This window comes from Balaenoptera physalus (assembly GCF_965194825.1).
Source record: "Balaenoptera physalus genome assembly, chromosome: 6".
Lineage (NCBI taxonomy): Eukaryota > Metazoa > Chordata > Mammalia > Artiodactyla > Balaenopteridae > Balaenoptera > Balaenoptera physalus.
Genome location: NC_138885.1, coordinates 92,886,338 through 92,902,997, shown reverse-complemented (window position 1 = coordinate 92,902,997; position 16,660 = coordinate 92,886,338). Strand labels below are relative to the sequence as shown.

Here is a 16,660-nt window from a genome sequence, read left to right as displayed (position 1 = left end):
TTATACTCTTTTCTTCTGTCTTCCAATTTTGTCTCCTCTTTCCTTTTACTACTTACTCTGGGCTTTTTTCTTATTCCAGTTTAAGTCTCCTAATTTTTTTTTTTCAGCCAAGCCTAATCTTTTAAAATTGGATATACTGCTTCAGATAGTCTAAAATAATAGCTGATATAAAACTGATTTGTTTTGACTCAAGACTACATTAGGCCAATACTTTGCTATTTGATTTTCCTTTCTAAATAGACTTTGCTTATGTTAATACGATTAATTTATGTTTCTTAGTACAGTTTTGTAATTGGAGTAGTTAACTTCTCCCAGTAGGTTGTGAGAAAATAATCTTGGATTCAGAATGTTTGGTTAAGGATTCTTGGAGATGAGCTTCCTTTGACTAATAGGAGTTGACTGAAGATAATGGTTTCCAGGTTGTTCCTTTGTGTAGCAGCAATAGCACCACCTGGTAATTAGTTAGAAATGTATATTACAGCCCTACCCCAGACCTACTGAATAAAAAACTTGGTGTGAGGCCCAGCAGTCTTTTAACAAGTACTTTAGGTGATTCTGATGCTCAGTGAAGTTTTAGAACCATTACTATAGGATTATTATAATAAAAGAGACTTCTTTCTTGATTTTTAGTGATCTTTAGAACTGGTGTTTGAGAGAGTAATTGACTTAGGACCTTTTTTGCTTAATTGGCTGGCAGAGCAAAGAAATGCCCGCTGTATTTTCAGGTGCAAATTTTGTACCTTAAGTCAAAGTAATGGGTGAATAATTAAAATAGCAGATAGGAACTTATATCTTTATATGTACTTTTCTTTCAGGAGGCAAAACCTTCAACCGAGGACTTGGGGGATAAGAAGGAAGGAGAATATATTAAACTCAAAGTCATCGGACAGGTGAGTTTCATTATTTTTCTCCTTTGACTCTGGAATGTGTGGATGATTTCTGACACACAGAGAAAATGATTTAACTAAGGCAAGTTATTTAAAAATGGCGATTCATTTACTACATATGCATCTGTTGGAGGCAGAAGAGGGTGATACTGTTTTCTTAATTGCTCTTCTAGGCAGATTTAGATCACCTTAATTTCTTCTAATAAAACTTTTTTTTTTCTTGGTTAGCATGCTTCGGTGGCAAATACAGCGACTACTCTTGAGTGATAATGCTAGGGCCCTTAAACCAAAGGGCCTCTCAGGCCTTTTCTTGACCCCTTTCTCTTTCTTGGCACCTTATTTCTACAGACTCTGGCCTGTATCTTATTGACCCTTTTTGAGATGTTAACAGATAATTAAGGTTAGCTGAAAATTATTGGAGGAATGCATCTTCATAGTTTTTTTTTTTAAGGGACAAAAGAAAGAACTAGTAGACACTCACCATGAAAGTATGAGAGTACCATTTCCCCACATTCTCTGAAACATGGGATATTACCAGTCTTTCAATTTTGGGCCAGTGTAATAGCTAGACATTTTATTTTGCATTTCTCTGATTATCAATGAGGTATAATTTTTTGTCTTTTACGTTTATATTAATCGTGTGTTCATACCCTTTTCCTATTTTCTGTGATCATCTTATTTTGAAAATTTTTATTAAGATATAATTCAGATACCATAAAATTCATCATTTAAAATGTATAATTTAGGTGCTTTAGTATATTCACAAGGCTGTACAACCATTACCATTATTTGATTCCAGAACATTTTCATCACCCGAAAAAAGGCACGGTGTGTTCATTAGCAGTAATTCCCCATCTTCCTTTTCCCCCAGCCTCTAGTAACCGCTAATCTACTTTACTTTCTGCGTTTATGGATTTGCCTATTTTGGACATTTCATGTAAATGGAATTACACGATTTGTGACCTTTTTGTGTCTGGCTTCTTTTATTTAGCATAATATTTTCAAGGTTCATCCAAATTGTAGCATGTTTCAGTATTCCATTCCTTCTTATGGCTGAATAACATTTCATTGTATGATATACCGAGTTTGTTATCCATTCATCAGTTAATGGACATTTGGGTTATTTTCATATTTTGGCTATTATGAATAATATTGCTATTAACATTCATTGTAAGTTTTGTGTGGATATGTTTTCAGTTCTCTATATATCTAAGAGTGGAATTGTTGGGTCTAATATAGTAGTAACTTTTTAAAACTTTTTGAGGAGCCTCCAAACTGTTTTTAGTGGTGGCCGCACCATTTTACATTCCCACCAACAATGTATGAAGGTTTGTTATTTTACATTCTAGTTAATATTTGCTGTTGTCTTTTTTTTATAGTCATCCTAGTGAGAGTGAAGTGGTATCTTGTGTTTTTGATTTGCATTTCCCTGATGGTTAATGATGAGCATCTTTTCCTGTTCTTATTGCCCATTTGTATACATCTTTGGAGAAATGTCTGTTCCGATCTTTTGTCCATTTTTAGGTTGGATTACTTGTCTTTATTTTTGAGTTGTAATAACTTGTCATATATATTTAAGATATTAGATCCTTATCAGATAGATGGTTTGCAAATGTTTTCTCCCATCTTTGGGTTGTCTTTTCACTTTCTGGGTTGTGTCCTTTGCAGAAACAGTTTTTAATTTCGATGAATTGAATTTATTTTTTCTTTTGTTGCTATGATTTTAGTGTCATATCTAAGAAACTATTACCTAATCCAGGGTCACAAAAATTTATACCTATAGATTCTTCTAAGGTTTTTATGGTTTTAGCTCTTACATTGAGTTTTTGATCATTTTGAGTACTTTTTGTTTTTTTTTTTTTTTTTTTTAGATGCAAATAATCTAGGCATTGCTTTTTTTTTTTTTTTTAATTTTATTTATTTATTTATGACTGTGTTGGGTCTTCGTCTCTGTGCGAGGGCTTTCCCCAGTTGCGGCAAGTGGGGGCCACTCTTCATCGCGGTGCGCGGGCCTCTCACTATCGTGGCCTCTCTTGTTGCGGACGGAGCACAGGCTCCAGATGCGCAGGCTCAGCAATTGCGGCTCACAGGCCCAGTCGCTCCGCGGCATGTGGGATCTTCCCAGACCAGGGCTTGAACCCGTGTCCCCTGCACTGGCAGGCAGATTCTCAACCACTGCGCCACCAGGGAAGCCCCTTGAGTACTTTTTGAATGATTTTTGTATGCGTTTGAAGGAGAGTCTAACTTCTTTCTTTTGCATGTGGCTATTTGTCCCAGACCATTGATTGAAAAGTCTGTCCTTTTCGCATTGAATTGCTTGACATCTTTGTCAAAATCAATTGACCATAGATATATATGGGTTTATTTCTGGGCTGTCAATTTTATTCCACTGATTTACAGGCATACCTCTGAGACATGCGGGTTTGGTTCCAAACCACTGCAATAAAGCGAATCACATGGATTTTTCGTTTCCCAGTGCATGTGAAAGTTATATTTACACTATAATGTAGTTTAAGTGTGCAATAGCATTTTGTCTAAAAAAACCAATGTACATACCTTAGTTAAAAAATGCTTTATTGCTGAAAAGTGCTAACCATCATCTGAGCCTTCAGTGAGCCTTTTTTTTGCAGGGTTAGGGTTTGAAATATTTAGAGAATTACCAAAATGTGACACAGAGACCTGAAATGAGCAAATGCTATTGGAAAAATGGTGCCAGTAGACCTGCTCAACTCAGGTTTGTCACAAAGCTTCAGTTTGTAAAAAACACAGTATCTGCAAAACGCAATAAAGCAGAGTGCAATAAAAATGAGATACGCCTGTGTATGTTTGTTCTATGCCATGGATTACCTTTTTAACAATTACTGATTTGTAGGAATGCTTCATATTTTCTTGATTTTTCTTGTCTGTTATATATGTTGTGAATATTTTCTTCAGGGTCTCTTAACTTTTGTGGTGCTTCTTACTGTATAGATGATTTATGTTTTTATTAAGTCAGATTTATCAATCTTTTTTTTTTTTTAGTGGTTTCTGAGTTAAAATCTTGCTTTAAAATAAGGATTTCCCAGTGTCAAGATTAGGGAAAAAGTCTCTCCCTAAGAAGAACAGAAAATATTAAAATTTTTTTTTAATATTGGCTCTTTAATTCATCTGGAACTGATTTTAGCTTATGGTGTGAGGTATTGCTCTAGAAATTTTGTCTGTTTGTGAAATTATACATAGGACAAGAATTTGTATTTATTTATTTATAAATTAAAAAAAAAATTGGGCCACACCTCACAGCATACGGGATCTTAGTTCCCCGACCAGGGATTGAACCCAGCCCCTGCACTGAAAGCGCTGAGTCCTAACCACTGGACTGCTAGGGAATTCCCTGGTTTTTTTTTTTTTTTAATAATTATAGTTACAAGGCTTCCCTGGTGGTGCAGTGGATAAGAATTCGCCTGCCAATCCAGGGGGACACGGGTTCAAGCCCTGGTCCGGGAAGATCCCACATGCCACAGAGCAACTAAGCCTGTGTGCCACAACTACTGAGCCTGTGCTCTAGAGCCCACGAGCCACAACTACTGAGCCTGCGTGTCACGACTACTGAAGCCCGCGCGCCTAGAGCCCTTGCTCCACAATAAGAGAAGCCACCGCAATGAGAAGCCCGTGCACCGCAACGAAGAGTAGCCCCCGCTTGCCACAACTAGAGGAAGCCCGCGCGCAGCAACAAAGACCCAACACAGTCAAAAATAAACAAACAAATAAATAAATAATTAAAAAAATTTATAGTTACAAACAAAACATGCAGCTTCCACTAACACGTATTTGTGAATGTGATATGTAATCATTAGGATTGGCTTTGAAATTTTTACAGTATGCAAGTGCCAGTATTTTTTTCTGATGGTTGCCTGGTAGTTTACTTGACAGTCTGGGTAGAAAAAAATTACCTGTGATCCGGTTTATCAGTTTGACTGACTCATTTTACTCATGCAAGAGAAGCCAGACTCTGTGTGGTGACTTTTTATGGCAGGAGTAAGTGTCTGTTATTTTGTGGTCTACGTCCCATTCGTAGGTTTGACCGTCTTCAGTGACACTTCAGTTGTGGGGGTACATTTTGTTTTGAGTTGCCTTTGGGAGTTTGTGACAGTTCACATTTTCATTTTGAAAACAGAATAGGCATGCAGTTCTGAAGGAATGCATTCTTTCACATACATACTTTTACTTATGCTGCTAATTATAACACCCCAAACAGATTATCTTTATGTTCGTTTTATTAAATTTATTTTGAAATGGGTATATAGCAACTTTGAGGATGGTTAGAGTGTTTTAATAAACCTGTTAGGAATGCTAAAAAGAATATTTTGGTGGGAAAATATAGGAGACAAGGTATATATTTCTATTTGTAGTATATGTGTAATTAAATAATTTGTTTCAAGCGAAGCAAATAGCTTACACAGAGAGTGACTTTTTTCCCTCATATCTCCATAGGATAGCAGTGAGATTCACTTCAAAGTGAAAATGACAACACATCTCAAGAAACTCAAAGAATCGTACTGTCAAAGACAGGTTTGTATGTTATAATATTAAATTCAGTGCTTTATATATCATTAATTTTTCTTTCTTGTCAAAAGAAAAGTAATCCTTTGGGACTTCTCTGGTGGTCTAGTGGTTAGGACTTTGCAAGAAGAAAAAGAGATCACCTAGGTGTTAGGATAAGTAAAACAATAAACATTTGTTTCTGGTTTTTTTTTTTTTTTTTTTGGCCACGCTGCGTGGACTGTGGGATCCTAGTTCTCCGACCAGGGATCGAACCCGCGCCCTTGGCAGTGAAAGCGCGGAGTCCTAACCACTGGACTGCCAGGGAATTCCCTGTTTCTGTTTTTGATATTGTTATGCTCAGTAAAGTCTTTTAATTGGGGCTCAACTAGCTCACATTTGTAATAATGATGGGAGCTAAAATTGGAAACGAACATGTATTAAGTGCAGTATGCTCGTAGGTACTTGGATACATTGTCATTTACTGTTGACAACAACTCAGAAGAAAATCATATGGTCTTTTTACCTCATCTATAAATGAGGGAGTTGATTATTGAGAAAAAACAGTGCAAAAGTGAAAACTAAACTGATCCAGAATTGAAGGTGCTAGGTTTGGGGAGATAATATAACATCAAGTTAGTATAATTTCTAGCTTTCTTTTTTATGCTTCAGAGTCTACAGTCTTTAGAAGTTTCTATACTCAGTTCACAGAGGCTTGATAATTTTTTTCTTATATTTGCTGATATACGAGGAATGGTACACTCAGTATATCTAAAGTATGGAATACTTACCCAATAGAGAGAGACTGAATCATCTTTCCATTTTGATTTTATAGACTGGTTTCTATAGAAACTTTTTTGACTCCAACATAAGATATTTCTTTTTTGAAAGATACTATAATTAAAATCAAAGAATATTCCACCCTTGTCAGTCATGTTTATTTTTAATATAACCCTGGAAATAATTTTTGTTTGTTTGTTTATCTATCTATCTATCTGTCTATCTATTTATCTATCTATCTATCTATTTATTTATTTATTTATGGCTGTGTTGGGTCTTCGATGCTGCATGTGGGCTTTTTCTAGTTGTGGCGAGCAGGGGCTACTCTTTGTTGCGGTGCGCAGGCTTCTCTTTGCAGTGGCTTCTCTTGTTGTGGAGCACAGGCTGTAGGCTTGCAAGCTTCAGTAGTTGTGGCCTGTGGGCTCTGGAGTGCAGGCTCAGTAGTTGTGGCGCATGGGCTTAGTTGTTCCATGTCATGTGGGATCTTCCCGGACCAGGGATTGAACCCGTGTCCCCTGCATTGGCAGGTGGATTCTTAACCACTGTGCCACCAGGGAAGTCCCAACCCTGGAAATAATTTAAAACCAGGGTATTTCCTGGCGGTCCAGTGGTTACGACTTGGCACTTTCACTGCTCCCAGGTTCAATCCCTGGTCGGGGAACTAAGATCCCGGAAGCATGGCCAAAAAAATCACAAAAAATAGTTTAAAACCAAATACAGGGTAAGTTTGCAAGGTCCATATATTTATGTATAGTACATAATGGAAGATAGTTTGAATTTTTTTGGATGTTTTTGGGATAGTATTGTATTTAAACAGTGAAAATCTTAACACATTAGTTATTGAGCAGAACTTTCTAATACTTTTGGACTAAATGATTCTTGATTTGTACTTATTAGTGAAGTTATTTCTCTTTAAATGAGCCATCTATTCTCTTTTAGCTATTTTTGTGGAATAAATGATTAGAAAAATATATTTTAATACCTTTTGTGATATTTATAGTGCTGTAAATGGCATCACAGGTGTACTGTAGTTTATCTGGCTTGCTACTGTGCTTTACCGATTTTCTATGATTTAATCTGTTTAAAAACCAATTTTGCTTGTACAGTTGGAAGCTAGTGAGGCTGCTCATCCAATATCTGATTTTATCTTTATGTTAGCTTACAGATTTGAGAGGAAACTATATAGAATAGTGGTTAAGAATGCACAGGCTTAGGAGCAGATTTAGCCTTCAGTTCTTGGCTAGCTTGTGTGACCTCTCCATACCTTAGATTCCCTAGCTGTAAAATGAAGATAATGTGATAATACCTACCTTCCAGGGCTGTTGTGATGAAAATTTATGATTATGTATATAAAATACTTGGTACAGGGAGTGCCTAGCAAATAGTTGGTACTCAGTAAATGATAATTATGATAGAATTAGCTGTCTAGTTTTATGTTCTACATATTCTGTTGAAGCTTTCATATTTGCTTTTTGTGCATCAAAGTTCCTGTTATGTCTTCTAAGATTTGTATATTTGTATGTTTTCTGCCTTTTTAGGGAGTTCCCATGAATTCACTCAGGTTTCTCTTTGAAGGTCAGAGAATTGCTGATAATCACACTCCAAAAGAAGTGAGTATAATTTCTTCTCTGATTCAAGGCATATTTTTAATTCTGCATTGAATGATTTGTTTTCACTGGTACCATTAAACTGTCCTTTTCTTGAATATTCTCTGATTTAACTGGTATATCATTTGTCAGAGATAAAAATAATCTTTTGGGTTGAACTTCCCTTGTATTGCCTTCAAAAAGTGCCTGTAAAAAGAGAGGTGGAAAGTAGAAAATGAGTACTGAAATTGTCATAAGGCACACACATACTACGTCTTTTTGAGGATGGACAGATGGTCCTCAAATTTGGCAGATTTCTGGTACATTTTCATGGTGATGGTGACCTTCACGGTTCAGTTTTGACTTTTGACCCATTTTGAGAACTTAATGTAGAAGCTTAGTGTATATTAATATATTTGGCTCTGTCATCTTGGTTTATGTCTTTTAATGCTTCTGTGCCTTTATTTGTTTTATTGTATGTATGGACTGTTTTCTCTGTTTATATATTCCACCCTCTCTATTCCCATCCCCACCGCCACCCCCCAGGCATCTGAAAGTAATAAAGTGTGAGAGAGAGAATGTGTGTATTTATATTTATGCAGATTCCCCCCTCCAAATACAAAATAACATTTTTGATATTTCTGATAGTGGGAACAGTGTATGGTTATTATTAGTTTTTTGGTTTAAAAACATTTCAAACTTACAGAATTATGAGACTAGTATAATATTCTCCTGTATAACCTTTTTCCTGGATGCACCAGTTATTAACATTGTGCTATGTTTGCTTTTTTGTTCTGTCTGTATATACAGATTATCATTATTGGTGGGCCATTTGATACTGGCCCTTTACCCCTAAATATTTCAGTGTTATTGTTCTCCTAAGAGCCACAGTTAAATTATCTAATTTAAGTGATTTAACCTTGATACAATACTGTAATTGAATATACAATCAAAATAGTCTGATTTTGCCATCTGTCTCAGTAAGGTCCTTTTATAGCTCCCTCCCTTTTTTTTTTTTTTTTTTTAACTTGACCTGGGATCTCATCCAGGATATGCATTCTAACTAGTTATCATGCCCCTTAGCTTTAATGTGGAACAGTTACTCAGTCTTCGTTTTTCATCACACTGACATTTTTAAAAAGAATTCAGGCCAGCTGTATTTTAGAATGTCCTTCAGTTTGGGTTTGTCTGTTGTTTCCTCATGATTAGATTCAGTTTTGCATTTTTGGTAGGAGTAGCACAGGGTGAAGCTGTGAAATTCCGAGTGCATCATATCAGGAGTTATATGATCTCCATTTGTCCTGCTATGGATAATATTAACTTTGGTCACGTAGTTAAGATGGTAACTGCCAGATTTTTTATCCATTGTAAACTTATCATTTTCTTTTGTAATTAATAAGTAATTTGTGGGGAGATACTTTGAAACTGTGTGAATAATGACGTTCTTTAGATATTGGCCAGTGGGGACCCCTTCAATTTGGCGTCTTTTCTTTTTGACACCTCTCCATCTTTTTAGAAAGTTTTTATTTTGAAATAATTTTCAATTTACAGAAAAGTTGCAAGAATAGTACAAAAAACTGTACTCTCTTCCACTTAGATTTACCAGTTTTTAACATTTTGCTACCTATGCTTTATTATTCCCCTCCCCCCATATATAATATATGCGTGTATATATATGTATATCATCCAAACCACTTGGGAGTAGGTTGCATACACCATGCCATTTACTAAATATTTTAGTGTGTATTTCTTAAGAATAAGTATATTCTTTTACATAACCACAGTACTGTTAATAAAATTCAGAACACTTAACACTGTTAGAAAACTTTAGTCTTCAACCTAATTTTGTCATCTGTCCCAATTATGCCTTTTATAATAAATTTTCTCCCTCGTCACAGGATCCAGTTCAGTATCAACATATTTTATTTAGGGGTCTCTTTAATTATCTTTAATTTGGAACAGTTTTTCAGCCTATCTTTGTCTTCATGACACTTAAATTTTTGAAGAATACAAACCAGGTATTTTCCAAAAAGTCTCTCAATTTGGGCTGTTCTGTTTCCTCATGACTAGATTCGGATTATGTATTTTTGGCTGTAATACTATATAAATGGTGATGTGTCTTTCTCAGGGTGTAATATCTGGAGTATCTGAAGTCCCTTATTGAGTTTAACAGTTGTCTTTTTCCTTTACTATGTAGTTACTATTTTTCCTGTTTTAATGGAGTAATTTGTGGGCACATACTTTGAAACTATGTGACTATCCTTTTTCTCATCAAACTTTTCCCTGTAGGTTTAGTATCTACCCACTTTCTTAAGTACTTCCTTACTGTCTGGCACAAGATATTCCAAACTTATGTTGTATTTTCCCTGTCTTAGCTTGGCATAATCTCTGCAACACAGAAGATATTTCATACATTTTAGTGATACCTCCCTCACTATCATTAAGAGATTTATCTTCTTAGAAGAATAATAATGGGGCAGTGGGAGAGAGTAGGTATTTAGGGAGTGACCTCTTTGTACTCTTGTTTACTCATCTCTGCTAATGTACTACTTTTTTTTTTTTTTTTACTTTATTTATTTATTTTTGGCTGTGTTGGGTCTTCGTTGCTGCGCGCGGTCTTTAGTTGCGGCGAGCGGGGGCTGCTCTTCGTTGCGGTGCGTGGGTTTCTCATTGCGGAGGCTCCTCTTTGTTGTGGAGCATGGGCTCTAGGCGTGCAGGCTTCGGTAGTTGTGGCACGCAGGCTCAGTAGTTGTGGCTCGCGGGCTTTAGAGCACAGGCTCAGTAGTTGTGGCGCACGGGCTTAGTTGCTCCGCAGCATGTGGGATCTTCCCGGACCAGGGATTGAACCCATGTCCTCTGCATTGGCAGGCAGATTCCTAACCACTGTGCCACCAGGTAAGTCCCTCTGCTAATGTGCTCCTTAAAGCTGATGGCTTCATATTCTCCATAGTTTGAGGACATGTGCTGCCTTCCTGATTTAAAGGTTCCTTGTAATGTTTGGAATTTTAGTCCCTGCAGTATTTACCAGGCTATATGTGCAATTAAAATTAAATTTTAATAACCTCTTTAATTAATAATTATTTTAATATTCATATGTCTATCACAATCAAGATATCCATAATACTAGAGCCAATTAATCACTTTTAAAAAAGTTCTAAATCCACTTAAGTCTATGTTTTATTTTTAGATTTCTTAGCATATTTTAATTTTCACATTTTGTAATTCAGCACAAAATTGTCACCTATAAAATACTGATCTTGGACTTTCCTTTGAAATGTTATTTTTCCTTTCTTTCTGTGATCCACTATAGTTCAGTGGAAACAGTGATAGTTTTTGTTTTCAGTCTGCCTATTACAGTGCTCCTTAACCCTGTCTGCACATCAGAATCAACAGATTTACAGTTCTTTACAAGCCTCACTGAGTGTTACACCTGGGTTTCTATGCGACACCAAGCCCCCTTATGTACTCTTTTATTTTTTAAATAAAGAATACTTGTGTTAAAAATAAATAAAAGTATTAGAAAACCAAACTACCAAAGTATATAAAATGGAAAATACACTTTAGATATCTCTGCATTCCCATTTCTCAGAGGCAACCATTATTAATAATGTCTTTTAGAAAAAAATTCCAGAATATTTCAATGCATATAAAGCACATTAAAAAAAAAAAAAAAAAAACTTAGGGACTTCCCTGGTGGTACAGTGGTTGAGAATTCGCCTGCCAGTGCAGGGGACACGGGTTCGAGCCCTGGTCCGGGAGGCTCCCACGTGCTGCGGAGCGGCTAAGCCCGTGCACCACAGCTACTGAAGCCCGTGTGCCTGGAGCCCATGCTCCACAACAAGAGAAGCCACCGCAATGAGAAGCCCACACACCGCAACGAAGAGTGGCCCCCGCTCACCGCGACTAGAGAAAGCCCGTGCACAACGAAGACCCAATGAAGCCAAAAATAAATTAAAAAAAAAAAAAAAAACAACTTAATTGCCTATACTTTGCTTAATGTTCTGTATAAGGCATTTTAAAGGGTCTTTTTTCTTCTTCTTCTTTTCCTTTTCTGTAAGAGTTGAGAAGGGTTGGTCTGAAAAATCTAGCTTATACAATTGGAGGTGTCAAATAAGAGTAGAAGTTAAATAAGGTTTCTTCACTGAGTGGTTACTATCAAAGAAAATAATAGTTACATGCCAGAAGGAATTGTAGATGACAAAGCAAACCACTTAGAAATGAATCCTTAGGCAGTGTTTTTCTAACTAAAACCACATATATTTCAAAGTGAGATCGGTTTCTTGAAAGAGATTCTATCAAGTAATTACATCTAGAAGTAAAATGCATTTTAGAAAATATGCCATCAAACTATTATTTAAACTATTATATACATGTTTCATTAGGTTTAAAACTCCTTTAAGGTACTTTTCAGAAACACTTAAATTTTATATGGTGAATAAACTGGGACGTGAAGTTGGCTCAGCAAAGTAATATGAATGACTTCATAGACATAGTATCAGAGGAAAAGATATACCTCTCTGTTCTTTAAAACTTGGTTGTTTGTTTGTTTGTTTTGTTTTGTTTTGGCTGCGCCATGTGGCATATGGGATCTTAGTTCCCTGACAAGGGATTGAACCCATGCCCCTTCATTGGAAGCACAGAGTCTTAACCACTGGACCACCAGGGAAGTCCCCCTCTCTGTTCTTTAGATTAAAGGAAACAGTATTATTATTATTATTTTTTTAATAAATTCATTTATTTATTTATGGTTGTGTTGGGTCTTCGTTGCTGTGTGTGGGCTTTCTCTAGTTGGGACGAGTGGGTTCATTGCGGTGCACAGGCTTCTCATTGTGGTGGCTTCTCTTGTTGCGGAGCATGGGCTCTAGGCGTGCAGGCTTCAGTAGTTGTGGCGCGTGGGCTCAGTAGTTGTGGCTCACGGCCTCTAGAGCACAGGCTCAGTAGTCATGGCGCATGGGCTTAGTTGCTCCACGGCATGTGGGTTTTTCCCGGACCAGGGCTCAAACCCGTGTCCCCTGCATTGGCAGGCAGATTCTTAACCACTGTACCACCAGGGAAGCCCGGAAACAGTATTCTTAATTTTAGAACAGGATAACTATGGATTACTTTTGTATCTTTTTGCACTTTAAAACAGTGGCCACATAATTGCAGCCAGTTAAAAAATAGTACTTTTATATTCTACTACCAACACTTTTCTTTTCTCTTACAGCTGGGAATGGAGGAAGAAGATGTGATTGAAGTTTATCAGGAACAAACAGGGGGTCGTTCAACAATTTAGATATTTTTATTTTTTTTCTTTTCCCTTAATCCTTTTTTATTTTTAAAAATAGTTCTTTTGTAATGTGGTGTTCAAAACAGAATTGAAAACTGGCACCCCATCTCTTTAGAACATCTGGTAATTTGAATTCTAGTGCCCATTATTCATTATTGTTTGTTTTCATTGTGCTGATTTTTGGTGATCAAACCTCAGCCCCGTTCATATCGCCCTCTCCTTTTTAAAAATTATGTGTGTGCACAGAGAGGCCACCTTTTCCAGGACTGTGCATTTACAGGCTTGTGATAAATAAGATTGACTAATGCGAGTGTTCATAATGACTTTCCAGTTGGCCCCGAAGTTCTAGCATGTGATCGCTTCGCTCCTGGACTGTGACTCTCAGTGGGAGATGGAAGTTTTTCAGAGAACTGAACTGTGGGAAAATGCCCTTTCCTTAACTTGAAGCTACTTTTAAAATCTGAGGGTCTGGACCAAAAGAAGAGGAGTATCAGGTTGGAGTCAAGGTGACAGAGGTGGTGAAAATAATGACTAACTCCAAAGATGGCTTCACTGAAGAGAAAGCATTTTAAGATGAAAGAAAAATCTTGTCAGAAGATCCCAGAAAAGTTCTAATTTTCATTAGCAGTTAAAGTTATTCATGCAGAAGTGTATACAGCAGAACGCTGCTCTTTTTGACTTTATTTGTACTTTTTGGCCTGGGATATGGGTTTTAAATGGACATTGTCTGTACCAGCTTCATTAAAATAAACAAAATATTTGTAAAAACTGTACCAATGTTCATTTTATTTTTAATTGTACAGAAAGAAGAAAAAAAATGCTTAAAACATAAGGTTTTCTTGCATAATACTGGAAATTATTGTTTGTACATGGTAAACATGTTTTCTTTAGTACTGTGCAGTGATGACGATCATGACTTTGAAGCCCTGAAAGTTACTGAAGTGCCTTCTGAATTAAGGATTTAATTAAGGCCACAATACCTTTTAAATACCCAGTGTTGTTTATTTTAAAAACTTGATATTCCTGTGTGGTGCATATATATGATACAGTTACCCAATATGTTGAATAAATGGGCACACCAAAAATTCTTAATTGATATTGATAATTTCAGTTTTTCCCATAACAATTTACAAAATGTTCTCTGCTTAGTTAAGGTTTGGTATATTTTGTTTATATTTTCTTTTATTTCTTTATATCCTCTCTTTAAACTGTGTAAAATTAAAATACCAAATTAGTTCCTTAATTAGAGGGCTTAACTTTTTCTTTTAAATCCTTAGTGAATCACAGAATTCAGTATATCTGTGCATATATGTAATCCTATTTCATATTATTCCAAATAGAATGTCATCTAACTACATTAGAAGAGCGAATAAGACCTCTCTCTAATGCATTTTTTAAACTGTTATAGTTTGAATCCCTTCTCAAGTCCCCTATTGAAAAATAATTGGCTCGCCTTATAAATTCTTATATTTGACCCTAACTGAAAAATTATTTGTATTGTACATATATAGTCTAGGTAAATTAGAGCTTTTAGACCATTACCTGGCATTTATCATTGTATTAAATAGTAACTAGGAGTCAGGCCCAGTTCTAGAAAGTCCTCATTGAGTTGCATATTTCTGTCAGGCCTGAGTAGCAAACCTCATAGGCTATCTGAGCTATCCAGAAGGCGTGAATATGTAGTTTGGTATCTCAGCTTTGTTTGCATCTCTTTCTGAGGGCTCTCAGCATTTAGGTGGTGGAGCTTAACTATAATATAATTTGGGGATATAATTTTCTTGATTTTAGTTTATTGGATTCTTCTAAATGTTTTGCAGTGTGCTGTGGTTGACTGAAAAATGTGCTTATCTGGTGAGTACTGCTGATAAAATAGGCTTTTCACAGCAACAATTTAATAGAATATCAGATTTGGAAGGGACCTCGAATAACATTTAGTGTAGCCTCTCTACCTGGTGCTTGACTGCAACATCCTAAATTTGTAAAAGAAGGGAGAAAATAAAATCAGTAATGGTAATTTCCCCCGCAAGGATGTTTTCCTTGAGTGTTCTTTCTTTTCGGTTGAATTATTTGAGATGCTCCTTTCTCACCTAAGTATTATTGAATGAATTGAATGAATGAATGAATGTGAAAGTAGGATCGACAAGTTTGAGAAAAAGTTTTAAGTGGCATATTTAAATTCACTGTGATAGCCAGTGTTTTGGCCATTTTACTTCTATTTTATATAAAGCAAGTGTTTGAAAATAAGCATCAAATCTAAACAAGTCCAATAACACAGCAATACAGACTCAAAATTAAGCTTGACTTCTGGATTGTGGAAGCGCAGTTCCTGTAGAAAGCACCTTACAAGCATTAGTGGGAGATTTGAGGGAATCATCTGCAAATAGTAAGTTTTTTTAGCTGTAGACAGTGAAGTATAGAATAGGGCCAAAGGAAATTCATGGGAAAATTCAGGTTCAGATACTGCTTGCTTTAACATCTTTTTACATATCTTATTTGCTAAAGGTCCTTCATCCCCTTTAATGATCAATCTATGATACTTATCAGATACTTAACTGATATTAAGGAGATGTTAAAGACAGATTATCTAATCAAGATGCTTATAGGTTCAGTGTGATTTTAAAAATGGGGAAATTATGTGAGTGGCTGGTTTTTCAAGACACAGGAGCAAAACCTCAAGATCGGTTAATTTTCCGGGCTCTCGAATACAATGTTGTCCGATAGAACTTTCTGTGAGGATGAAAATGTTCTATTACAATAGCCAGTAGCCACATCTGGTTATTGAGCACCTGAAATGTGGCTAGTGTGACTGGAGAACTGAATGTTTTAACTTATATTTAAATAGCTACATGTGGCTACTTATTTGGATAGTGCAGCTCTTAATCTGTACTTTGAGGTTGTGAGAATGCCCTCAGAACAGTTCATTTTGCTCAAATGAACATTTATCAAGTGATTAACTTGTTTCAAATAGAAATTAAACTTTAGATTCTTAGGAGGAAATGGATGTGGTTTTGCTTTATAAATTATAATAAAATTCTTAATATGTAAATACATGAATTAGCTCCTCTTTGCTAATTCAGAGTTATTGCATTATAGAATTTCCATTTACCTACAGCTCTTTCAGAGACACTGAAATGAAATACTTCAGCTACCCTAAGATTATGTTAATGTCTTACTCACTGAAATTAAGCCGAAATTTACTGAAATTCAAACAAATTATGAAATCATTGGCTAATTTTAGGCACCAAAGCTTCTGGATTTACGTGGTTCCAGAGAACATAAAGGATTTAGGTGTGTGACAAGTTTGACTGGGTTGAGTAAGGTTTGGGTGGTGGGGAGGGAGGGCCTAGAGTGAAGTGAAGTGTGGGGTGAGGTGAGGTGAACCAGATGAAACGGAGCTAACTGCTCAGGACGGAACTTCATTACAGAAGGAAGTTACTCGTTTTCTGTCACCACCTCCTAACTTTTTAGTTTTCTTCTAGTCTTAAGGTCTTGGTATTTGTAGGAACTGGAAGTAAGAGTAGACCCATGGTCTGGAAATGTTCTGTGTCCACTGTAGGCCATTGGCTTCCTTACGGAGTTCTTGGTGGAAATGAAGATCTTTCTTCAAAGCAGCTTTTTGC

General features: G+C 36.2%; 2 protein-coding genes across 7 annotated transcripts in view; one reads left to right on the top strand and one right to left on the bottom strand.

Annotated features, from left to right (window-relative positions):
- SUMO1 (small ubiquitin like modifier 1) overlaps positions 1 to 13,813 on the top strand; it is a 27,585-nt gene extending 13,772 nt beyond the window's left edge. For 2 of the 3 annotated variants that reach the window (XM_082467371.1, XM_082467369.1), the window contains 4 exons: positions 816 to 890; positions 5,358 to 5,435; positions 7,724 to 7,795; positions 12,978 to 13,813. In XM_082467371.1, the coding sequence (XP_082323497.1) occupies positions 816 to 890; positions 5,358 to 5,435; positions 7,724 to 7,795; positions 12,978 to 13,046 (294 nt within the window). In that variant the 3' untranslated portion in view covers positions 13,047 to 13,813. The remainder of the gene's footprint in view (positions 1 to 815; positions 891 to 5,357; positions 5,436 to 7,723; positions 7,796 to 12,977) is intronic. The other variant, XM_082467370.1, reaches the window with a different exon arrangement.
- KIAA2012 overlaps positions 13,655 to 16,660 on the bottom strand; it is a 126,173-nt gene continuing 123,167 nt past the window's right edge. For all 4 annotated transcript variants that reach the window (XM_082466983.1, XM_082466985.1, XM_082466984.1 and 1 more), the window contains one exon: positions 13,655 to 16,660. In XM_082466983.1, the coding sequence (XP_082323109.1) occupies positions 16,522 to 16,660 (139 nt within the window). In that variant the 3' untranslated portion in view covers positions 13,655 to 16,521.